The following is a 27,815-nucleotide window of genomic DNA, read 5'->3' as shown; positions in this document are numbered from 1 at the left end:
GTTAGATAGATGCTGGTATCTCTGTTAACTAGTATGTTCAGTACATATCTAGTATAGATTGCAGTATCTCTGTTAACTAGTATGTTCATAGACTACGGTTAGATAGATGCTGGTATCTCTGTTAACTAGTATGTTCAGTATATATCATAGACTACGGTTAGATAGATGCTGGTATCTCTGTTAACTAGTATGTTCAGTACATATCATAGACTACGGTTAGATAGATGCTGGTATCTCTGTTAACTAGTATGTTCAGTACATATCATAGACTACTCTGGTTAGATAGATGCTGGTATCTCTGTTAACTAGTATGTTCAGTATATATCATAGACTACGGTAGATAGATGCTGGTATCTCTGTTAACTAGTATGTTCAGTATGCTACGGTATCTCTCTGTTAACTAGTATGTTCAGTACATATCATAGACTACGGTTAGATAGATGCTGGTATCTCTGTTAACTAGTATGTTCAGTACATATCATAGACTACGGTTAGATAGATGCTGGTATCTCTGTTAACTAGTATGTTCAGTACATATCATAGACTACGGTTAGATAGATGCTGGTATCTCTGTTAACTAGTATGTTCAGTACATATCATAGACTACGGTTAGATAGATGCTGGTATCTCTGTTAACTAGTATGTTCAGTACATATCATAGACTACGGTTAGATAGATGCTGGTATCTCTGTTAACTAGTATGTTCAGTATATATCATAGACTACGGTTAGATAGATGCTGGTATCTCTGTTAACTAGTATGTTCAGTACATATCATAGACTACGTTAATAGATGCTAGTATCTCTGTTAACTAGTATGTTCATATCATAGACTACGGTTAGATAGATGCTGGTATCTCTGTTAACTAGTATGTTCAGTACATATCATAGACTACGGTTAGATAGATGCTGGTATCTCTGTTAACTAGTATGTTCAGTACATATCATAGACTACGGTTAGATAGATGCTGGTATCTCTGTTAACTAGTATGTTCAGTACATATCATAGACTACGGTTAGATAGATGCTGGTATCTCTGTTAACTAGTATGTTCAGTATATATCATATACGGATAGATAGATGCTGGTATCTCTGTTAACTAGTATGTTCAGTATATATCATAGACTACGGTTAGATAGATGCTGGTATCTCTGTTAACTAGTATGTTCAGTACATATCATAGACTACGGTTAGATAGATGCTGGTATCTCTGTTAACTAGTATGTTCAGTACATATCATAGACTTTAGATAGATGCTGGTATCTCTAGTTAACTAGTATGTTCAGTACATATCATAGACTACGGTTAGATAGATGCTGGTATCTCTGTTAACTAGTATGTTCAGTACATATCATAGATGCTGGTAGAACTAGTATGTTCAGTATATATCGGTTAGATAGATGCTGGTATCTCTGTTAACTAGTATGTTCAGTACATATCATAGACTACGGTTAGATAGATGCTGGTATCTCTGTTAACTAGTATGTTCAGTATATATCATAGACTACGGTTAGATAGATGCTGGTATCTCTGTTAACTAGTATGTTCAGTACATATCATAGACTACGGTTAGATAGATGCTGGTATCTCTGTTAACTAGTATGTTCAGTACATATCATAGACTACGGTTAGATAGATGCTGGTATCTCTGTTAACTAGTATGTTCAGTACATATCATAGACTACGGTTAGATAGATGCTGGTATCTCTGTTAACTAGTATGTTCAGTATATATCATAGACTACGGTTAGATAGATGCTGGTATCTCTGTTAACTAGTATGTTCAGTACATATCATAGACTACGGTTAGATAGATGCTGGTATCTCTGTTAACTAGTATGTTCAGTACATATCATAGACTACGGTTAGATAGATGCTGGTATCTCTGTTAACTAGTATGTTCAGTACATATCATAGACTACGGTTAGATAGATGCTGGTATCTCTGTTAACTAGTATGTTCAGTATATATCATAGACTACGGTTAGATAGATGCTGGTATCTCTGTTAACTAGTATGTTCAGTACATATCATAGATGCTGTTAACTAGTATGTTCAGTACATATCATAGACTACGGTTAGATAGATGCTGGTATCTCTGTTAACTAGTATGTTCAGTACATATCATAGACTACGGTTAGATAGATGCTGGTATCTCTGTTAACTAGTATGTTCAGTACATATCATAGACTACGGTTAGATAGATGCTGGTATCTCTGTTAACTAGTATGTTCAGTATATATCATAGACTACGGTTAGATAGATGCTGGTATCTCTGTTAACTAGTATGTTCAGTACATATCATAGACTACGGTTAGATAGATGCTGGTATCTCTGTTAACTAGTATGTTCAGTACATATCATAGACTACGGTTAGATAGATGCTGGTATCTCTGTTAACTAGTATGTTCAGTACATATCATAGACTACGGTTAGATAGATGCTGGTATCTCTGTTAACTAGTATGTTCAGTACATATCATAGACTACGGTTAGATAGATGCTGGTATCTCTGTTAACTAGTATGTTCAGTACATATCATAGACTACGGTTAGATAGATGCTGGTATCTCTGTTAACTAGTATGTTCAGTACATATCATACGGTTAGATAGATGCTACGGTTCAGATATATCATAGATGCTGATGTATCTCTGTTAACTAGTATGTTCAGTACATATCATAGACTACGGTTAGATAGATGCTGGTATCTCTGTTAACTAGTATGTTCAGTACATATCATAGACTACGGTTAGATAGATGCTGGTATCTCTGTTAACTAGTATGTTCAGTACATATCATAGACTACGGTTAGATAGATGCTGGTATCTCTGTTAACTAGTATGTTCAGTACATATCATAGACTACGGTTAGATAGATGCTGGTATCTCTGTTAACTAGTATGTTCAGTACATATCATAGACTACGGTTAGATAGATGCTGGTATCTCTGTTAACTAGTATGTTCAGTACATATCATAGACTACGGTTAGATAGATGCTGGTATCTCTGTTAACTAGTATGTTCAGTACATATCATAGACTACGGTTAGATAGATGCTGGTATCTCTGTTAACTAGTATGTTCAGTATATATCATAGACTACGGTTAGATAGATGCTGGTATCTCTGTTAACTAGTATGTTCAGTACATATCATAGACTACGGTTAGATAGATGCTGGTATCTCTGTTAACTAGTATGTTCAGTACATATCATAGACTACGGTTAGATAGATGCTGGTATCTCTGTTAACTAGTATGTTCAGTACATATCATAGACTACGGTTAGATAGATGCTGGTATCTCTGTTAACTAGTATGTTCAGTACATATCATAGACTACGGTTAGATAGATGCTGGTATCTCTGTTAACTAGTATGTTCAGTACATATCATAGACTACGGTTAGATAGATGCTGGTATCTCTGTTAACTAGTATGTTCAGTACATATCATAGACTACGGTTAGATAGATGCTGGTATCTCTGTTAACTAGTATGTTCAGTACATATCATAGACTACGGTTAGATAGATGCTGGTATCTCTGTTAACTAGTATGTTCAGTACATAGACTATGTTCAGTACATATCATAGACTACGGTTAGATAGATGCTGGTATCTCTGTTAACTAGTATGTTCAGTACATATCATAGACTACGGTTAGATAGATGCTGGTATCTCTGTTAACTAGTATGTTCAGTACATATCATAGACTACGGTTAGATAGATGCTGGTATCTCTGTTAACTAGTATGTTCAGTACATATCATAGACTACGGTTAGATAGATGCTGGTATCTCTGTTAACTAGTATGTTCAGTACATATCATAGACTACGGTTAGATAGATGCTGGTATCTCTGTTAACTAGTATGTTCAGTACATATCATAGACTACGGTTAGATAGATGCTGGTATCTCTGTTAACTAGTATGTTCAGTACATATCATAGACTACGGTTAGATAGATGCTGGTATCTCTGTTAACTAGTATGTTCAGTATCATAGACTACGGTTAGATAGATGCTGGTATCTCTGTTAACTAGTATGTTCAGTACATATCATAGACTACGGTTAGATAGATGCTGGTATCTCTGTTAACTAGTATGTTCAGTACATATCATAGACTACGGTTAGATAGATGCTGGTATCTCTGTTAACTAGTATGTTCAGTACATATCATAGACTACGGTTAGATAGATGCTGGTATCTCTGTTAACTAGTATGTTCAGTATATATCATAGACTACGGTTAGATAGATGCTGGTATCTCTGTTAACTAGTATGTTCAGTATATATCATAGACTACGGTTAGATAGATGCTGGTATCTCTGTTAACTAGTATGTTCAGTACATATCATAGACTACGGTTAGATAGATGCTGGTATCTCTGTTAACTAGTATGTTCAGTACATATCATAGACTACGGTTAGATAGATGCTGGTATCTCTGTTAGTATGTTCACTAGTATGTTCAGTAACTATATCATAGACTACGGTTAGATAGATGCTGGTATCTCTGTTAACTAGTATGTTCAGTACATATCATAGACTGGATTAGATGCTGGTATCTCTGTTAACTAGTATGTTCAGTACATATCATAGACTACGGTTAGATAGATGCTGGTATCTCTGTTAACTAGTATGTTCAGTACATATCATAGACTACGGTTAGATAGATGCTGGTATCTCTGTTAACTAGTATGTTCAGTACATATCATAGACTACGGTTAGATAGATGCTGGTATCTCTGTTAACTAGTATGTTCAGTATATATCATAGACTACGGATAGATAGATGCTGGTATCTCTGTTAACTAGTATGTTCAGTACATATCATAGACTACGGTTAGATAGATGCTGGTATCTCTGTTAACTAGTATGTTCAGTACATATCATAGACTACGGTTAGATAGATGCTGGTATCTCTGTTAACTAGTATGTTCAGTACATATCATAGACTACGGTTAGATAGATGCTGGTATCTCTGTTAACTAGTATGTTCAGTATATATCATAGACTACGGTTAGATAGATGCTGGTATCTCTGTTAACTAGTATGTTCAGTATATATCATAGACTACGGTTAGATAGATGCTGGTATCTCTGTTAACTAGTATGTTCAGTACATATCATAGACTACGGTTAGATAGATGCTGGTATCTCTGTTAACTAGTATGTTCAGTACATATCATAGACTACGGTTAGATAGATGCTGGTATCTCTGTTAACTAGTATGTTCAGTACATATCATAGACTACGGTTAGATAGATGCTGGTATCTCTGTTAACTAGTATGTTCAGTACATATCATAGACTACGGTTAGATAGATGCTGGTATCTCTGTTAACTAGTATGTTCAGTACATATCATAGACTACGGTTAGATAGATGCTGGTATCTCTGTTAACTAGTATGTTCAGTACATATCATAGACTACGGTTAGATAGATGCTGGTATCTCTGTTAACTAGTATGTTCAGTACATATATCATTAGACTATCGGTTAGATAGATAGATGCTGGTATCTCTGTTAACTAGTATGTTCAGTACATATCATAGACTACGGTTAGATAGATGCTGGTATCTCTGTTAACTAGTATGTTCAGTACATATCATAGACTACGGTTAGATAGATGCTGGTATCTCTGTTAACTAGTATGTTCAGTACATATCATAGACTACGGTTAGATAGATGCTGGTATCTCTGTTAACTAGTATGTTCAGTACATATCATAGACTACGGTTAGATAGATGCTGGTATCTCTGTTAACTAGTATGTTCAGTACATATCATAGACTACGGTTAGATAGATGCTGGTATCTCTGTTAACTAGTATGTTCAGTACATATCATAGACTACGGTTAGATAGATGCTGGTATCTCTGTTAACTAGTATGTTCAGTATATATCATAGACTACGGTTAGATAGATGCTGGTATCTCTGTTAACTAGTATGTTCAGTACATATCATAGACTACGGTTAGATAGATGCTGGTATCTCTGTTAACTAGTATGTTCAGTACATATCATAGACTACGGTTAGATAGATGCTGGTATCTCTGTTAACTAGTATGTTCAGTACATATCATAGACTACGGTTAGATAGATGCTGGTATCTCTGTTAACTAGTATGTTCAGTACATATCATAGACTACGGTTAGATAGATGCTGGTATCTCTGTTAACTAGTATGTTCAGTACATATCATAGACTACGGTTAGATAGATGCTGGTATCTCTGTTAACTAGTATGTTCAGTACATATCATAGACTACGGTTAGATAGATGCTGGTATCTCTGTTAACTAGTGTTCAGTACATATCATAGACTTCAGTAACTAGTATATCATAGACTACGGTTAGATAGATGCTGGTATCTCTGTTAACTAGTATGTTCAGTACATATCATAGACTACGGTTAGATAGATGCTGGTATCTCTGTTAACTAGTATGTTCAGTACATATCATAGACTACGGTTAGATAGATGCTGGTATCTCTGTTAACTAGTATGTTCAGTACATATCATAGACTACGGTTAGATAGATGCTGGTATCTCTGTTAACTAGTATGTTCAGTACATATCATAGACTACGGTTAGATAGATGCTGGTATCTCTGTTAACTAGTATGTTCAGTACATATCATAGACTACGGATAGATAGATGCTGGTATCTCTGTTAACTAGTATGTTCAGTACATATCATAGACTACGGTTAGATAGATGCTGGTATCTCTGTTAACTAGTATGTTCAGTATATATCATAGACTACGGTTAGATAGATGCTGGTATCTCTGTTAACTAGTATGTTCAGTACATATCATAGACTACGGTTAGATAGATGCTCTGTTAACTAGTATGTTCAGTACATATCATAGACTACGGTTAGATAGATGCTGGTATCTCTGTTAACTAGTATGTTCAGTACATATCATAGACTACGGTTAGATAGATGCTGGTATCTCTGTTAACTAGTATGTTCAGTACATATCATAGACTACGGTTAGATAGATGCTGGTATCTCTGTTAACTAGTATGTTCAGTACATATCATAGACTACGGTTAGATAGATGCTGGTATCTCTGTTAACTAGTATGTTCAGTACATATCATAGACTACGGTTAGATAGATGCTGGTATCTCTGTTAACTAGTATGTTCAGTACATATCATAGACTACGGTTAGATAGATGCTGGTATCTCTGTTAACTAGTATGTTCAGTATATATCATAGACTACGGTTAGATAGATGCTGGTATCTCTGTTAACTAGTATGTTCAGTATATATCATATACGGTTAGATAGATGCTGGTATCTCTGTTAACTAGTATGTTCAGTATATATCATAGACTACGGATAGATACTGTATCTCTGTTAACTAGTATGTTCAGTACATATCATAGACTACGGTTAGATAGATGCTGGTATCTCTGTTAACTAGTATGTTCAGTACATATCATAGACTACGGTTAGATAGATGCTGGTATCTCTGTTAACTAGTATGTTCAGTACATATCATAGACTACGGTTAGATAGATGCTGGTATCTCTGTTAACTAGTATGTTCAGTACATATCATCTCTGTTAGACTACGGTTAGATAGATGCTGGTATCTCTGTTAACTAGTATGTTCAGTATATATCATAGACTACGGATAGATAGATGCTGGTATCTCTGTTAACTAGTATGTTCAGTACATATCATAGACTACGGTTAGATAGATGCTGGTATCTCTGTTACATATCATAGACTACGGTTAGATAGATGCTGGTATCTCTTTAACTAGTATGTTCATATCATAGACTACGGTTAGATAGATGCTGGTATCTCTGTTAACTAGTATGTTCAGTACATATCATAGACTACGAGATAGATGCTACGGTTGTTCAGTACATATCATAGATACGGTTAGATGCTGGTATCTCTGTTAACTAGTATGTTCAGTACATATCATAGACTACGGTTAGATAGATGCTGGTATCTCTGTTAACTAGTATGTTCAGTATATATCATAGACTACGGTTAGATAGATGCTGGTATCTCTGTTAACTAGTATGTTCAGTACATATCATAGACTACGGTTAGATAGATGCTGGTATCTCTGTTAACTAGTATGTTCAGTATATATCATAGACTACGGTTAGATAGATGCTGGTATCTCTGTTAACTAGTATGTTCAGTATATATCATAGACTACGGTTAGATAGATGCTGGTATCTCTGTTAACTAGTATGTTCAGTACATATCATAGACTACGGTTAGATAGATGCTGGTATCTCTGTTAACTAGTATGTTCAGTACATATCATAGACTACGGTTAGATAGATGCTGGTATCTCTGTTAACTAGTATGTTCAGTATATATCATATGACATACTACGGTTAGATAGATGCTGGTATCTCTGTTAACTAGTATGTTCAGTATATATCATAGACTACGGTTAGATAGATGCTGGTATCTCTGTTAACTAGTATGTTCAGTACATATCATAGACTACGGTTAGATAGATGCTGGTATCTCTGTTAACTAGTATGTTCAGTATATATCATAGACTACGGTTAGATAGATGCTGGTATCTCTGTTAACTAGTATGTTCAGTACATATCATAGACTACGGTTAGATAGATGCTGGTATCTCTGTTAACTAGTATGTTCAGTACATATCATAGACTACGGTTAGATAGATGCTGGTATCTCTGTTAACTAGTATGTTCAGTATATATCATAGACTACGGTTAGATAGATGCTGGTATCTCTGTTAACTAGTATGTTCAGTACATATCATAGACTACTGGTATAGATAGATGCTGGTATCTCTGTTAACTAGTATGTTCAGTACATATCATAGACTACGGTTAGATAGATGCTGGTATCTCTGTTAACTAGTATGTTCAGTATATATCATAGACTACGGTTAGATAGATGCTGGTATCTCTGTTAACTAGTATGTTCAGTACATATCATAGACTGTTAACTAGTATGTTCAGTACATATCATAGACTACGGTTAGATAGATGCTGGTATCTCTGTTAACTAGTATGTTCAGTACATATCATAGACTACGGTTAGATAGATGCTGGTATCTCTGTTAACTAGTATGTTCAGTACATATCATAGACTACGGTTAGATAGATGCTGGTATCTCTGTTAACTAGTATGTTCAGTACATATCATAGACTACGGTTAGATAGATGCTGGTATCTCTGTTAACTAGTATGTTCAGTATATATCATAGACTACGGATAGATAGATGCTGGTATCTCTGTTAACTAGTATGTTCAGTACATATCATAGACTACGGTTAGATAGATGCTGGTATCTCTGTTAACTAGTATGTTCAGTATATATCATAGACTACGGATAGATAGATGCTGGTATCTCTGTTAACTAGTATGTTCAGTATATATCATAGACTACGGTTAGATAGATGCTGGTATCTCTGTTAACTAGTATGTTCAGTACATATCATAGACTACGGTTAGATAGATGTTCTGGTATCTCTGTTAACTAGTATGTTCAGTACATATCATAGACTACGGTTAGATAGATGCTGGTATCTCTGTTAACTAGTATGTTCAGTACATATCATAGACTACGGTTAGATAGATGCTGGTATCTCTGTTAACTAGTATGTTCAGTACATATCATAGTTAACTAGTATGTTCAGTACATATCATAGACTACGGTTAGATAGATGCTGGTATCTCTGTTAACTAGTATGTTCAGTATATATCATAGACTACGGTTAGATAGATGCTGGTATCTCTGTTAACTAGTATGTTCAGTACATATCATAGACTGTTAACTAGTATGTTCAGTACATATCATAGACTACGGTTAGATAGATGCTGGTATCTCTGTTAACTAGTATGTTCAGTACATATCATAGACTACGGTTAGATAGATGCTGGTATCTCTGTTAACTAGTATGTTCAGTACATATCATAGACTACGGTTAGATAGATGCTGGTATCTCTGTTAACTAGTATGTTCAGTACATATCATGTTCAGACTACGGTTAGATAGATGCTGGTATCTCTGTTAACTAGTATGTTCAGTATATATCATAGACTACGGATAGATAGATGCTGGTATCTCTGTTAACTAGTATGTTCAGTATATATCATAGACTACGGTTAGATAGATGCTGGTATCTCTGTTAACTAGTATGTTCAGTACATATCATAGACTACGGTTAGATAGATGCTGGTATCTCTGTTAACTAGTATGTTCAGTACATATCATAGACTACGGTTAGATAGATGCTGGTATCTCTGTTAACTAGTATGTTCAGTACATATCATAGACTACGGTTAGATAGATGCTGGTATCTCTGTTAACTAGTATGTTCAGTATATATCATAGACTACGGTTAGATAGATGCTGGTATCTCTGTTAACTAGTATGTTCAGTATATATCATAGACTACGGTTAGATAGATGCTGGTATCTCTGTTAACTAGTATGTTCAGTACATATCATAGACTACGGATAGATAGATGCTGGTATCTCTGTTAACTAGTATGTTCAGTACATATCATAGACTACGGTTAGATAGATGCTGGTATCTCTGTTAACTAGTATGTTCAGTACATATCATAGACTACGGTTAGATAGATGCTGGTATCTCTGTTAACTAGTATGTTCAGTACATATCATAGACTACGGTTAGATAGATGCTGGTATCTCTGTTAACTAGTATGTTCAGTACATATCATAGACTACGGTTAGATAGATGCTGGTATCTCTGTTAACTAGTATGTTCAGTACATATCATAGACTACGGTTAGATAGATGCTGGTATCTCTGTTAACTAGTATGTTCAGTATATATCATAGACTACGGTTAGATAGATGCTGGTATCTCTGTTAACTAGTATGTTCAGTATATATCATAGACTACGGTTAGATAGATGCTGGTATCTCTGTTAACTAGTATGTTCAGTATATATCATAGACTACGGTTAGATAGATGCTGGTATCTCTGTTAACTAGTATGTTCAGTACATATCATAGACTACGGATAGATAGATGCTGGTATCTCTGTTAACTAGTATGTTCAGTACATATCATAGACTACGGTTAGATAGATGCTGGTATCTCTGTTAACTAGTATGTTCAGTATATATCATAGACTACGGATAGATAGATGCTGGTATCTCTGTTAACTAGTATGTTCAGTACATATCATAGACTACGGTTAGATAGATGCTGGTATCTCTGTTAACTAGTATGTTCAGTATATATCATAGACTACAGTTAGATAGATGCTGGTATCTCTGTTAACTAGTATGTTCAGTATATATCATAGACTACGGTTAGATAGATGCTGGTATCTCTGTTAACTAGTATGTTCAGTACATATCATAGACTACGGTTAGATAGATGCTGGTATCTCTGTTAACTAGTATGTTCAGTATATATCATAGACTACGGTTAGATAGATGCTGGTATCTCTGTTAACTAGTATGTTCAGTATATATCATAGACTACGGATAGATAGATGCTGGTATCTCTGTTAACTAGTATGTTCAGTACAGGGTTGCAAGGGATGTTGCTTGTTGTGTAAATATAACTTTGTGGGGATCTGTGGAAGAATCCACTAAAAGGACAATAATCTTCCTCCTCCTCTTCATCATCTTCCTCATCACCACCATGGCTCTCGTACCCTGGCAGTTCTTGGCGGTGATGGCGTCACCGTAGTAGCCGTCCTCACACCTCTCACACTGGTCTCCGCTGGTGTGGCTGTGACACTTCAGACACATACCGCTGCTGGTGTCACAGTGGCCCGGCTCCCAGGGGTCCACGTTACCGTTACACTCACACACCACGCACTCCTGGCCTGCCACCGTCGGGTCGCCATGGTAACCGCTAGCACACCTGGAGATGTTAAAGTTAGAAGATGATCAAATAATACAATAAACTATTAGTTAAATGGTTGAGACTAGTACTAATGTATTGTACTTGAGTTTCACGTATCATTTCCCCATGTAAACTGTTATTAAGTACAGAACCAGTCAAAAGTTTGGACACATCTACTTACTTATTTTTTTACTATTTTCTACATTGCAAAATAATCGTGAAGACATCAAAACTATGAAATAACACATGGAATCATGTTGTAAACAAAAAAGTGTTAAACAAATCAAAATATATTTATATTTGAGATTCTTCAAAGTAGCCACCCTTTGCCTTGAAGACAGCTTTGCACACTCTTGGCATCCTCTTAACCAGCTTCACTTGGAATGCCTTTCCAAAAGTCTTGAAGGAATTCCCACATATGCCGAGCACTTGTTGGCTGCTTTTCCTTCACTCTGCTGTCCAACTCATCCCAAACTATCTCAAATGGTTTTTAATGCCTTTAAGGGGGTGGAAGGGCTCCATGGCTGGGTAGTGAGTACCCCCCACCCAGGCCAAGTCAATAGGGGGTGCACCTGGTCATATTGGGTTGAGGTCGGGTGATTTCTTGGCCAAAGCAAGTCTCTTCTTATTATTGGTGTCCTTTAGTAGTGGTTTCTTTGCAGCAATTCGACCATGGAGGCCTGATTCACGCAGTCTCCTCTGAACAGTTGATGTTGAGATGTGTCTGTTACTTGAACTCTGTGAGCATTTATTTAAGCATTGAGTGGCCCAGCCAGAGCACTGACTAGAACCCGATCTAACATCTCTGGAGAGACCTGAAAATAGCTGTGCAGCGACATTCCCCTTCCAACCTGACAGAGATTGAGAGGATCTGCAGAGAAGAATGGGAGAAACTCCTCAAATACAGGTGTGCCAAGCTTGTAGCGTCATACCCAAGAAGACTCAAGGCTGTAATCACTGCCAAAGGGGCTTCAGCAAAGTACTGAGTAAAGGGTCTGAATACTGATATAAATGTGATATTTCCGGGATATTTTCTTATACATTTGTAAAAATGTCTAAAAACCTGTTTTTGCTTCGTTGTTATGGGGTATTGTGTGTAGATTGATGAAAAAAAAAACAATTTCAACAAATATAAAATAAGGCTGTCATGTAACAAAATATGGAAAAAGTCAAGGGGTCTGAATACTTTCCAAATACAGGTCAAACTGAGAATGTAAGGTTTAATAACCTTTAGTCAACATACCTCTCACACTTAGTCCCAGTGTAACCCTGCTGACATCGGTCACATGTCACCTGCCCAGGGCCCTCCAGGAGACAGGTGGGGCTGAAACTGAAGAAGACAACAGGAGCGTGAGCAGGGAGGACTGTAATGATGACATCACATTATCTGGTAAGAGCTTTCTATTTCTAGGGCTTTTCTAAAACTTTAAGCGTTTCATATTGTCTGAGTGGAGATCTCACCCCCTCCCACCCCTTCTAACATTGAGAAACACCAGCACTAATTTTATGCTTGGTATCAGTTTACACAACAGCTAACCTGACTTTCATTAAAAAGAGCAATACAGTAGCTGGTACAGTTGAAACATTCTGTAATTGACATGAAACCTACAACAACCAATATCAGCCAGACTCTCCACCACCCAGTGTTCACATATATGTGACCCATCTATCGCCATGGAGAGGGAATGTACAATCTGAATGAATGGCATGTTGGCACAGTCACTCACTTGTTTGTTGCCACTGTCAGCGGGCAAGCGCATCTCTGGCAGTCCTCCGGGGTGCCCTCAGAGGGGTTGCCATAGTAACCGTGGAGGCATTGGTCACAGTGGGGCCCAGTGGTACTGTGAGTACAGTCCTGGGGAAAGATTTAAGGCGACAGTGCCCGATAAAACATATTTCTGGTCTGTCACACATGCCCTTACGCTGCCATAGACACACCATAGCAACCAACTTTCTTGGGATGTCTCAACATGCACTGTTAATGAGATAGTTAACATGGCAGTGGACGTTTTAGAGATGTCTCAACATCCACTGTTAATTAATGAGATAGTTAACATGGCAGTGGACGTTTTAGAGACGTCTCAACATCCACTGTTAATGGGATAGTTAACATAACAGTGGACGTTTTAGAGACGTCTCAACATCCACTGTTAATGGAATAGTTAACATAACAGTGGACGTTTTAGAGATGTCTCAACATCCACTGTTAATGAGATAGTTAACATAACAGTGGACGTTTTAGAGACGTCTCAACATCCACTGTTAATGGGATAGTTAACATGGCAGTGGACGTTTTAGAGACGTCTCAACATCCACTGTTAATGAGATAGTTAACATGGCAGTGGACGTTTTAGAGATGTCTCAACATCCACTGTTAATGAGATAGTTAACATGGCAGTGGACGTTTTAGAGATGTCTCAACATCCACTGTTAATGGGATAGTTAACATGGCAGTGGACGTTTTAGAGACGTCTCAACATCCACTGTTAATGGGATAGTTAACATAACAGTGGACATTTTAGAGACGTCTCAACATCCACTGTTAATGGGATAGTTAACATGGCAGTGGACGTTTTAGAGACGTCTCAACATCCACTGTTAATGGGATAGTTAACATGGCAGTGGACGTTTTAGAGACGTCTCAACATCCACTGTTAATGGGATAGTTAACATGGCAGTGGACCTTTTAGATTATTTCCCACTTTTTAAAAAACTGTTTGGATAAACACCCTAAGTCAAAAATAAAGCTCATAAAAAGTGAACTATCCCTTTAAGTGCACCAAACTGCTAAACCTAACTGCTAAACCAAACCGCTAAACCAAACCGCTAAACCTAACTGCTAAACCAAACCGCTAAACCTAACTGCTAAACCAAACCGCTAAACCAAACCGCTAAACCTAACTGCTAAACCTGACTTCTAAACCAAACCGCTAAACCTAACCGCTAAACCTGACTGCTAAACCTAACCGCTAAACCTAACCGCTAAACCTAACCGCTAAACCTGACTGCTAAACCTAACCGCTAAACCTAACCGCTAAACCTGACTGCTAAACTTAACCGCTAAACCAAACTGCTAAACCTAACCGCTAAACCAAACCGCTAAACCTGACTGCTAAACCAAATCGCTAAACATTACCGCTAAACCAAACCGCTAAACCTAACCGCTAAACCTGACCGCTAAACCTAACCGCTAAACCTAACCACTAAACCTGACTGCTAAACCAAACCGCTAAACATTACCGCTAAACCAAACCGCTAAACATTACCGCTAAACCAAACCGCTAAACCTAACCGCTAAACCTAACCGCTAAACCTGACCGCTAAACATGACTGATAAACCAAACCGCAAAACCTAACTGCTAAACCAAACCGCTAAACCTGACCACTAAACCAAACCGCTAAACCTGACCACTAAACCTAACCGCTAAACCTAACCACTAAACCTAACCACTAAACCTAACCACTAAACCTAACCGCTAAACCTAACCACTAAACCTAACCACTAAACCTAACCGCTAAACATGACTGATAAACCAAACCGCTAAACCTAAACCTAACCGCTAAACCTGACCACTAAACCTAACCGCTAAACCTAACCACTAAACCTAACCGCTAAACCTAACCACTAAACCTGACCACTAAACCTAACCGCTAAACCTAACCACGAAACCTAACCACATCAATGTGAAGCATTTTCACTACTGCAATTGAATGTAATAGCTTTAGCATGTCTTTTGATTGACATAGAATATTGACAGAACGGATGCCTGGCAGTAGCCATTGGATAATCACTGCCATTTAAACGCCTAACACAGCATTAACTTGTCATCCAATAAAGCAAGGAATTAAGTTGAAACAGTCCAAAGTGGCACCCTATTCTCTATAATTTAGTGCACTACATAGGGGATAGGATATGGCTCTCGCCAAAAGTAGTGCACTATATAATAGTGCACAACCTGACTTGCCTAGTTAAATAAAGGTTCAAAAATAAAAAATAAAATTAAAAACTAATTTAGCAATAGGATGCCATTTCAGATGCTACATAGAAGAGTGATTCATCATATGACTGTCAACAAACACAGCTCAAGCCAGGAAGCTTCCTACTGGAGTTGCTCATTGGTGTGCTGTAAACTGCGAAGTGAAGCTCTGACTGTTTCAGAGGTTATCTAGTGCAGATGTTAAGATCAGATAAACAGCTAGATGAGACTACGTCCTTATTTTACACAGATAGTGGTGGAAGAAGTTGAGATCACGCTTCGAGTCAACAAACAAGCCATAGCTGTACAAGTATGGGATATCTATGTGTCATATATCTATGTCTATGCCCCCCGCTGTCTAAACATGACACGCTGCAGATAGAGGACTCACCAGACACACTCTGTTGATGTCACATTCCGTAGCATGGTTGTTACACTCACACTGGAGACAGTTGCCTCCGAACAGGATCCCCCCGAGGCGATAGAACCCAGATGAACAGGACTACAAACACAGAGACAACAACAATAACATAATTTAGCAGTCGCTTTTGCCCAAAGTCACATACAGTAAGCACAGGTACTCAGATTGTGTGGCTTATATGACATGATATAATCCAGACAGAGGAGGCTGGTGGGTTGAACTATAGGAGGGCGGGCTCACTGTATTGGCTGGAATGGAATAATTGGAACAGAGTCAAACCTGGTTTCCATATGTTTGATGTGTTTGAATTCCATTCCAGCCATTAACAATGAGCCCATCCTCCTATAGTTCCTCCCACCAGCCTCCTCTGAATCCATACACACAGTAATACAAACACAAAGACAACTATAACATGATCATTTAGCAGTTGTGTTTACCTGAAGTGACACATAGTAAACACGTATTCAAAAATATGTGGGTTATGTGGGAATTGAACCCGCAACATTGTTGCTAACACCATGCTCTTCTTCTACCACCATGCGCTTCTTCTACCACCATGCTCTTCTTCTACCACCATGCTCTTCTTCTACCACCATGCTCTTCTTCTACCACCATGCTCTTCTTCTACCTCAAACTAACCAAGCCAACTGAAAAACATAATGAGCTTTGCCTTTACAATGGACACAGCTCAAATCATTAACAAACTAGACTAGGCACCCTACAGTAGTAAACAGTATCAATCTGGCCACCGTCACATGACCTGGGTTTTTACCTCACAGGATGTGCCAGAGTAGCCCAAGGGACACTCACACTGCTCCACGTCCCGGGCCTGGACTGTGTTAGTAGAATTGATGTCTACCATGTCCAGAGATACAGTGCTCAATCTGAGTTCCCCCTCTGCACTGGCATTGAGGTGACCTCTGATCCTCAGCCCGGCCACGTCGGCCAGTGCAGTCATCAGCTCGTCCCTGTCCACCCTCTGACCTGTGTGCAGGTCTACGAAGCCCTGTGCCAAGAGCTCCACAGAAACATGCTGCTCACGCAGGGGCGTCAACAAGAGCTGCCTCGGGGGCATCTGACGCAGGGTCCTCCCATTACCCTGGTGGTAAATCCAAACAAGGTAGTTAGCAACACATTTTGATTGACAATGACGACCTGATGTAGGTTCAGGGGTTGGTGTACTCAACCCTTAAGAATAGTTTTACATTTAGGCCGGGATGATTCTGCAATCATCTATATGACTCCTTCAGGTCTGCAATCACTGAAGGGCTAGGGGCTAGAGGTTTCTTTTAAATTACCCACTGGGGAAAAAACTGGTTGAATCAACGTTGTTTCCACTTCACTTCAACAACAAAAATAATGTATGTGATGACACTGAATCAAGATTGGATTTGCAATAATTCATTAACATACAGGAATTTTGTCTTTTTTTCACTCAACTTTTAACCTAAATCCAATGTCATGGTGCATTTTTTGGAGGATTTCACGTTGAACTCATGTTGACACCTCAACCCAATGTAAATCAAAAATAGACGTTGAACTGACGTCTGTGCCCATTGGGAAGGTTTTAGTTCGTCTTGCTTTCCTTTGCACTTCCATACCGCTAACACCATAGCCAGGTTGAAAATGATAAGATCAGATCTCTTTATTGGTCAATTGCCCACAAGGTCCAAACGAAATTTGACTTCCACATTTAACCCAACCCCTCTGAAAGACACATACAGGACATACACATACATAGAGAGGTTTTGGAGAGGTGCGTGGGGCTGCCACACTGAGCGCCCGGGGAGTTGTTGATGTGGGGGGTTAAGTGCCTTGCTCAAGGGCACAATGGCAGGTAATGGCATCTAGGATTTTAAACCAGCAGCCTCTCTAAACGCTATTCTACTTATAAGTCCAATAGTTAGCCCAATATTTAGTTAGCCCAATATCTATTAGCCCAATATTTAGTTAGCCCAATATTTAGTTAGCCCAATATCTGTTAGCCCAATATCTATTAGCCCAATATTTAGTTAGCCCAATATCTGTTAGCCCAATATTTAGTTAGCCCAATATCTGTTAGCCCAATATCTATTAGCCCAATATTTAGTTAGCCCAATATCTGTTAGCCCAATATCTGTTAGCCCAATATTTATTAGTCCAATATCTATTAGTCCAATATCTATTAGCCCAATATGTATTAGCCCAATATTTAGTTCGCCCAATATTTAGTTCGCCCAATATCTATTAGTCCAATATTTAGTTCGCCCAATATTTAGTTCGCCCAATATCTATTAGCCCAATATCTATTAGTCCAATATTTATTAGCCCAATATCTATTAGCCCAATATTTAGTTCGCCCAATATCTATTAGTCCAATATCTATTAGCCCAATATCTATTAGCCCAATATCTATTAGCCCAATATCTATTAGCCCAATATTTAGTTAGCCCAATAGTAGCTTACCTCGATAATCAAATCAAACTGTGACGGCAGAGACCTGTCCACGTTGTCCACTGAAACATCATATGCCACGCTGTAGCTCAAAAACCCTCCGTACGATGTCAGCTTCACATAGCAATGACAAAAGGGAACAGAGAACATTGGAAAAGGTGTTACTTACACAAGAAAACAGTACCTACAGCAAATATGCAATAGTGGAAATTCGTCACACTAAATATTGCCATGAAATCTGTCCCTTCAGGATAAACACTGCCCCTATCTTTATCTCTCCCTCCCACCCGATATTAAGGACATGCCATAGATAATGACTCATTTTAATGAATGAATTAACTGTAATCACCCGAGGGACTAAGGGGTAGCAAACATATTAGACAGGCTTCTAATGAGTGGAACATCATTAACTCAGGGATGAATAAAGTGCCTGGCCCTGCTTGACTATAATTACAGGGCACCCTGTGTTAACACACAGTGGGAGGATAGAACAGGATGAGTGGAAATCTAATTGTTTCAGGGAGAGAGAGACAAAAATACAGTAGCAAGAGACAGAGAGAGAGGGGTGAGAGAGAGAGAAAGATAAGATAATGAATGAAAGAGAGAAATACAAGAGAGAGAGACAGACAGAGAGAGAGAGAAAGATAGAGAGGTGATTGTAAAATCTATTTGTTTGAAGCTAATACATGCAGGTCATTAGCTATCTGAACAGCAAAATGAGAGAGCTAATGCTAACGACACTGGAGCATTGAGCTGAAAAGGAATAGGGGACTCCATAGTTACAGTATATGCTAACGAAACATACCCTTTTCCCCAGGAAGGACTCTGGGGCGGCCCATGTAGAAACAAAACGGTACGATTGGATCATGGTGATGTTAGGGATGATGAGGTTGTTGTCTTCATCTATGAGGGGTGCCGTGTAGACAGAGACGCTTTCAGAGGTAAGGAGCCATCCATTGGAGTGCACAGTCTGTGGGGCCAGGAGAATTCTTTGTTCTATAAACTCACCATGACAACATCACAGGCCGATCCAATTTACTTGTTATATGTTATTGAGTTCTACAGTATCAAATATTTTAAAGGCTCCCACCAAAACTATGCTGAAGTGTTAGAGTTGTTTGCTGCATCGTTTGTATATTCTTGTGTAAAGGAACATTTCATAATGAGGATGTATTTGGATGTGGGTGTGGCTGTATGTTACCTGAGACCAGGGTGAGCTCTCACACACGTCAGACACACCGAAGCAGAAACATTCAGTGCAGCCCTCTGGGTCACTGCCCTCCAGGTTGAAGAAACCCTGCTTACACAGGTCACAGTTGGCCCCCATCACGTTCACCTGCAACAAAGACACAGTGGAGGTTAGGGTGTTTGGTTTTATAGGAACATTATGGTTAATCATCATGCAAGTGCACCGTTACACCCCCCCCCCCCACACACACACACACACACACACAACCCCACACCTGACCCCTACACACACACACATATACACACAAACACACACATTCCAAATGAGCCACTTTAACAGCACAGTTAACCCATAGCGCAGTGTTCCCCAGTGTTACCTTGCAGATGCACTCTGTGCAGGGGTCGATGTTGAGGCTGCCCTCCAGACTGCACTCACAGCGTGAACACAGGGGGAAGTCCCTGTAGCCAAAGGCACAGCGGTCACAGCGCTCGCCCGCAAAGCCCTCCATACACAGACACTGGCCTGGGTTCAGACCTACACAGCACAGTCAAGACGGGACAGTATAGTTAACAAAGACAAAAGCATAACCTATAGAATAATATAGCCTATAGAATAGTATAGCCTATAGTATCAAATAGCCTATAGAATAGTAAATCCTATATAATAGTATAGCCTATAGTATAGTATAGCCTATAGAATAGTATAGCCCATAGAATAGATAAAGCCTATATAATAGTATAGCTTATAGAATAGTATAGCCTATAGAATAGTATAGCCTATATAATAATATAGCCTATATAATAGTATAGCTTATAGAATAGTATAGCCTATAGAATAGTATAGCCTATATAATAGTATAGCCTATATAATAGTATAGCCTATAGAATAGTAAATAGAATAGTAAAGTCTATAGTATAGCCTATAGAATAGTATAGCCTATATAATAGTATAGCCTATATAATAGTATAGCCTATATAATAGTATAGCCTATATAATAGTATAGCCTATAGTATAGTATAACCTATAGTATAGTATAGCCTATAGTATAGTATAACCTATAGTATAGTATAACCTATAGTATAGTATAGCCTATAGTATAAAATAGTCTATAGCACAGTATAGTCTATAGTATAGAATAGTCTATAGTATAGAATAGTCTATAGTATAGTCTATAGTATAGAATAGTCTATAGTATAGACTAGTCTATAGTATAGTCTATAGTATAGTCTATAGTATAGTCTATAGTATAGTCTATAGTATATAGTATAGTATAGTCTATAGTATAGTATAGTCTATAGTATAGAATAGTCTATGGTATAGAATAGCGTATAGTATAGCCTAAAGTATAGTCTACAGTATAGAATAGTCTATAGTATAGTCTATAGTATAGTAGAATATAGCCTATAGTATAGTATAGTCTAGGCTCTTACAGGACGTGCGCTCCATAGCCCTATAGTATAGTATAGTCTAGGCTCTTACAGGACATGCGCGACATAGCACTATAGTATAGTATAATATAGCCTATAGTATAGTATAGTCTAGGCTCTTACAGGACATGCGCGACATAGCACTATAGTATAGTATAATATAGCCTATAGTATAGTATAGTCTAGGCTCTTACAGGACATGCGCGACATAGCACTATAGTATAGTATAAAATAGCCTATAGTATAGTATAGTCTAGGCTCTTACAGGACATGTGCTACATAGCACTATAGTATAGTATAATATAGCCTATAGTATAGTATAGTCTAGGCTCTTACAGGACGTGCGCTACATAGCCCTATAGTATAGTATAGTCTAGGCTCTTACAGGACATGTGCTACATAGCCCTATATTATAGTATAATATAGCCTATAGTATAGTCTAGGCTCTTACAGGACATGTGCTCCATAGCCCTATAGTATAGTATAGTCTAGGCTCTTACAGGACATGCGCGACATAGCCCTATAGTATAGTATAGTCTAGGCTCTTACAGGACATGCGCGACATAGCCCTATAGTATAGTATAATATAGCCTATAGTATAGTCTAGGCTCTTACAGGACATGCGCGACATAGCCCTATAGTATAGTATAATATAGCCTATAGTATAGTCTAGGCTCTTACAGGACATGCGCGACATAGCACTATAGTATAGTATAATATAGCCTATAGTATAGTATAGTCTAGGCTCTTACAGGACATGCGCTACATAGCCTTATTGTGTAATTTCAGTATGTATTGTTTTGCCATTATGTCCAAAACTTAGATGGAGAATTTGTGATACGTTACTGTCAGCTAAATATAATATACTCTGAATTACTGTACATGTAGAGTCTCAAGTCTTGAATATCCCAAAAATAAAAGTGTCCTTATCACCCATCTCCCATAATGATTTTGGTTGATATTCAGACCGATACTGAACTACGCAGGTATGTTTTTAACACAAGCTGAAAACAAACGTTAGTGGGGTTAAAATCAAATGTTATTGGCGGCGTTAACATTATTTAACAGATGTTATGGCAGGTACTGTATAACTCTTCTGTTTCTAGCTCCAACAGTGCAGTAATACCTAACAATACAATACAATGCATACACATTAAGAAATTAAGAGTTTTTGTACCATTCTCAGGCTTGGCGTGGTTGTCATCTCTGATACAGGCAGGAGTCAAAGACCCCTTCATGTCACAGCTGCACTCCACACATGGGTTCTCATTGTGCGGAGACACCTACACACACGCAAGGCACACACACACACACACAGAAAATACACACAAATACACAACTGACCATTCAGATTCCACACAAGGCACACACACTGCAATTACAAGTTTAATAAATCACCATTGATCCATCCAAGCAAAGGCCATCACATCCAAATAGCTGCATTCTACAGTAATTCTAGGCTTTCACTGAGCCACATAACCCAGACTAGTTAGTGTGTGTAATCAGGCACACACAACGATTTTATTAGCCAATCAAAAGACAATGGGCATGTACAAAACAGTGCATAGAAATGCCACTTAGGAAGACCACTGGGTCCTCAAGAAACAGGGACCATATTGATGGATTGGATTGCGGGGACCATAGAGACACAAAGAGGGCATCCAATTACAGGGTCAGTGAGGGGACAGTACCTTGTTGGGTCTGTAGAAGCCATCAGCGCAGGCCTCACAGTTGACACCGGCCGTGTTCTGGGTACAGCTGATACAAACGCCCCCGCCATGGAAGTCACCATGTGAGTTCATGCTCATCTTACGGTTGGCCACCGTCTGGTTAAAGTAGCAGTCGTTGGCCTTGTCGTGGCAGTTACATTCTAGGGGAGGAGGATCATACACAGGTCAGATAACTTCTAATGCACCTCAATGGGAGAGTAGTTGAAGGGTCGTTTATTATTGAGAATATATGCCAACTTTTCAGTTTTTTATTTTATTCTGTACTCGGAGTAAACACAGTATGTTGCTATTTCGTCACGGTGCTGAAACAACTGAGAGATGATGATTTCAAATATCACATTTTCATAAAAAGCTTGGAAAATCCCTTGGCAAAATCTGCTCAATAGCTATTGATATAAAACTAAATTAGGTCACATCACCATAGGGATAGGAAACAAAAACTCTCTTGTGTGTCAATGAATGGGTGAGACATGCGAGTGGATTCCAATGAAAGCGTTAAGAAGTTATTTCATCTGATCTGGAACCCTTTAAATCAAGTCTAAATCCAGCACGTCATTTTCATGTCTTTGTTTACTGAGTGACAACTGGCAAACGTTGACAGTATGATATTTTATTTAGGCCCATAAAGACCAAGTTCCGCTTACTCTCGCAGGTGTTGCCATCGGAGAGGGTTCCCGGTTGCCACGGTTCCTGGTGGTAGCCAGGGCAACACTCATTACAGCTCTCCCCACAGGTATTGTGCTCACATACACACTGCAACTTCTGAGAGGACGAAAGAGAGAGAGGAATGGAGGAAGAGGAAGCCTCAAGAACCAACTGATTCAATGCTTATGCTCTAGTTCTATTGTTAACTGGGACACACACACACACACACACACACAAACAAATGGTTTCCTCATTTTTGCTTGTCAGACAAACAACTTGTCCCATATGAGGTGTGAAGTAACACTTGTGTGTTGTATGCACGTCATGTCACGATGTGTGTGTGTTTACCTCTGTGTGAAACGTGAATACATTTCTAAGTGGCGAGAGTTGAAGGGTCACAGGACTTTTCAGCTACACATAATACTACAACTGTAACGGTCGTAGTATGAAGGAGAGGACCAAAGCGCAGCGTGTTCATCTTGATTTTTAATACAAATAGTGAACACTGAAACAAAAACAATAAAACGACAAACAAACAGTCCTGAACGGTGAAATAAAACACAAAACAGAAAATAAACACCCACGAAACACAAGTGGGAAAAGGCTACCTAAGTGTGATTCTCAATCAGAGACAACTAATGACACCTGCCTCTGATTGAGAACCATACCAGGCCAAACGCATAGACAACCCACACAAATCACGCCCTGACCATACTAAAACAAAGACATAAATAAAAGAACTAAGGTCAGAACGTGACAGTACTCCCCCCCCCCAAAGGTGCGGCCTCAAAACCTAAACCTATAGGGGAGGGTCTGTGTGGGTCTCTGTCCGCGGTGGAGGCTCTGGCGCTGGACGTGGACCCCACTCCACCATAGTCCTTCTCCGCCTCTTTACCCACCTCCGTGGCCTCTCTAACGTGGCGACCCTCGCCGCCAACCCCGGACTGGGGACCCGAGCCACGGGTCCGGAATGGACGGGAGACTCCGGCAGCTCCTGGCTGACTGGCGGCTCTGGCAGCCCAGGACAGACGGGAGACTCTGGCAGCCCAGGACAGACGGGAGACTCTGGCAGCCCAGGACAGACGGGAGACTCTGGCAGCCCAGGACAGACGGGAGACTCTGGCAGCCCAGGACAGACGGGAGACTCTGGCAGCCCAGGACAGACGGGAGACTCTGGCAGCCCAGGACAGACGGGAGACTCTGGCAGCCCAGGACAGACGGGAGACTCTGGCAGCCCAGGACAGACGGGAGACTCTGGCAGCCCAGGACAGACGGGAGACTCTGGCAGCCCAGGACAGACGGGAGACTCTGGCAGCCCAGGACAGACGGGAGACTCTGGCAGCTCAGGACAGACGTGAGACTCTGGCAGCTCAGGACAGACGTGAGACTCTGGCAGCTCAGGACAGACGGGAGACTCGGCAGCTCAGGACAGACGGGAGCACCTGTAGGGAGGATACGGAGAGACAGCCTGGTGCGGGGGGCTGCCATTGGAGGGCTGGTGCGTGGAGGTGGCACTGGATAGACCGGACCGTGAAGGCGCACTGGAGTTCTCGAGCACCGAGCCTGCCCAACCCTACCTGGGTTGAAAGCTCCCCATAGCCAGGCCAGTGCGGCGAGGTGGAATAGCCCGCACTGGGCTGTGCTTGCGAACCGGGGACACCATGCGTAGGGCTGGTGCCATGTACCCGAGGAGACGCACTGGAGACCAGATGCGCTGAGCCGGCTTCATGGCACCTGGCTCGATGCCCACTCTAGCCCGGCCGATACGAGGAGCTGCTATGTACCGCACCGGGCTATGCCTATATAAATAAAAGAACTAAGGTCAGAACGTGACAACAACGTGAACTTGTCATGTCTCCACGCCCTCTAAGTGTAAACACTAAACAGAATTGTAATGTTTTTGAAAGCTAACATTTACAGACATTTTCCTTATATTTTTTAGACTTGTTTTATTTAGTTTGTACTTGAAATTGTAGTAACAGCCTGTTACATTCTGAAATTGTCGCCATAGCTTTAAAACATCAACTGTGTATAAATCTCAGGTCCAGGCAAGAAGCAACTCCCCAGTGTATTATCAATGTGGCAATTTTATTTTACCTTATAATGACTTCCAAGACATTGATAAAATTAAGCCTTGTTTGTTCTTTAACGTAACTTTAATACGCTAGTATAAGACTAAGCACTCCTATCTATACTGAACAAAAATATAAACGCAACATGCAACAATTTCAAATATTTTACGCAGTTACAGTTCATATGAGGAAATCAGTCGATGTAAATAAATTCATTAGGCCCTAATCTAGGGATTTCTCATGACTGGGAATACAGACATGCATTTATTGGTCAGACACCTCGGCCTCCCAATGGGCCTCAGGAGCTCGTCACGGTATTTTTGTGCATTGAAATAGCCATCGATAAAAAGCATTTGTGTTCGTTGTCGTTGCTTATGCCTGCCCATACCAATACCTCACCGCCATCATGGAGCACTCTGTTCACAAAGTTGACATCAGCAGACCACTCTCCCTCACGACGGCATACACATTGCCAAATTCTCAAAAATGACGTTGGAGGCGGCTTGAGAAATTAACATAACATTTTGTGGCAACAGCTCTGGTGGACATTGCTGCAGTCAGCATGCCAAGCGCACAATCCCTCAACACTTGAGACATCTGTGGCATTGTGTTGTGTGACAAAACTACACATTTTAGAGTGGCCTTTTATTGTCCCCAGCACAAGGTCCACTTGTGTAATGATCATGGTGTTTAATCAGCTTCTTGATATGCCACACTTGTCAGGTGGATGGATTATCTTGGCTCACTAACAGGGAAGTAAACAAATTTGTGCACAATATATGAGAGAAACATGTTTTTTGTGCATCTGAAACATTTCTGGGATCTTTTATTTTTAAATACATTTATTTCACACTTTAGATGAACCATGTGTAGCTATGGTTCAGCTAAATGTCAACATTCAGCTAACAGCCACCACGTTGATGTGAGAAGGATGAAGAAATAATGTTCTTTAGCTAGCTAGCTTGCTAGCTAAAGTTACCTAGCTGTGTAGCCTAGCTATATCACAATTAAGCAATCATTTATTTTTGATTTAACCTATATTTAACTAGGCAAGTAAGTAAGGCAGGGGGTGTGGTATATGGCCAATATATCACAGCTAAGGGCTGTTCTTATACACGACGCAACGAGGAGTGCCTGGATACAGCACTTAGCCGTGCTATATTGGCCATATACCACAAACCCCAGAGGTGCATTATTGCTATTATAAACTGTTTACCAACGTAATTAGAGCAGTAAAAATAAATGATTTGTCATACCCGTGGTATACGATTTTATATACCACGGCTGTCAGCCAATCGGCATTCAAGGCTCGAACCACCCAGTTTATAATATGAATGACACTATCTGATAATGTTACAATACTTTTATATTCGTATGGGAGGGGTCAATTATTGATATGCTAATGTTACTTGATCATGAAGCATGTTGTTAGTTAGCTAGCTATGTGTATTGACAGCTAATTTAACGTGTACGGCAAGAATATAAACCCTTTAATTGTCTGCACATGCTTGTGAATTGTTGGATTATTTAAGTGTAATGTGGCTTGGTTGCATTATTCAATAGTGTAATATGTTACCGAGCAAAGGTTGCTCAGATTGTTAAATAGTTTGTGCTTACTGGCTATTAGCTACTGTGATACTTTTGGTCAAATTGAGCTGCGGACCAAGAATATTGTTTTGGCAATGCAAGGTGGGGTAAGGATGTAATGTGAATTGAAAAGTAGAACTCTTTCGGCATTCCACTCGTCACACTCTCCTTCCATCTCTTGTAGTGGGAATAGGGCCTTAGTACTTACTTTCTCATCCTCGCGTTAACTTAACATTCGCCCTTAATGAGGAAGGCCACCAATTCAACTGAGCAAATGTTGGACCGTACCATTCCTCCAGGGACTATAGGGGCGAGGGTGCTGGGATTGCTCATTTCACTTCATAAAACAAATTAGTTTGGCAAATATATTTCTAATAAAGAAGTATTACTACCGTGCATTGCATAAATTTGATATAAAAGTACTCTTTATATTAAGTGTGTACAGCAATTACAACAGATCAGCAATGAATCAATGTTGACCCCGATAAGAGGAGCTTAATTTA

At 39.4% G+C, this 27,815-nt stretch overlaps 1 protein-coding gene across 3 annotated transcripts in view; it reads right to left on the bottom strand.

Moving 5' to 3' along the window:
* Window positions 1-27,815, bottom strand: part of LOC135522892 (laminin subunit alpha-1-like) — a 109,999-nt gene that overhangs the window by 58,229 nt on the left and 23,955 nt on the right. For all 3 annotated transcript variants that reach the window (XM_064949569.1, XM_064949571.1, XM_064949570.1), the window contains exons 7-18: window positions 23,653-23,770; window positions 22,970-23,148; window positions 22,456-22,561; window positions 20,228-20,385; window positions 19,864-19,998; window positions 19,468-19,632; window positions 18,675-18,776; window positions 17,002-17,328; window positions 16,200-16,310; window positions 13,559-13,686; window positions 13,075-13,161; window positions 11,638-11,849 (exon numbers count right to left, since the gene is read on the bottom strand). In XM_064949569.1, the coding sequence (XP_064805641.1) occupies window positions 11,638-11,849; window positions 13,075-13,161; window positions 13,559-13,686; window positions 16,200-16,310; window positions 17,002-17,328; window positions 18,675-18,776; window positions 19,468-19,632; window positions 19,864-19,998; window positions 20,228-20,385; window positions 22,456-22,561; window positions 22,970-23,148; window positions 23,653-23,770 (1,828 nt within the window). The remainder of the gene's footprint in view (window positions 1-11,637; window positions 11,850-13,074; window positions 13,162-13,558; window positions 13,687-16,199; window positions 16,311-17,001; window positions 17,329-18,674; window positions 18,777-19,467; window positions 19,633-19,863; window positions 19,999-20,227; window positions 20,386-22,455; window positions 22,562-22,969; window positions 23,149-23,652; window positions 23,771-27,815) is intronic.

Source organism: Oncorhynchus masou, chromosome 30 (assembly GCF_036934945.1).
Source record: "Oncorhynchus masou masou isolate Uvic2021 chromosome 30, UVic_Omas_1.1, whole genome shotgun sequence".
Lineage (NCBI taxonomy): Eukaryota > Metazoa > Chordata > Actinopteri > Salmoniformes > Salmonidae > Oncorhynchus > Oncorhynchus masou.
Note: the sequence above shows the minus strand (reverse complement) of the source record. Positions and strands in the feature narration are given on the sequence as shown.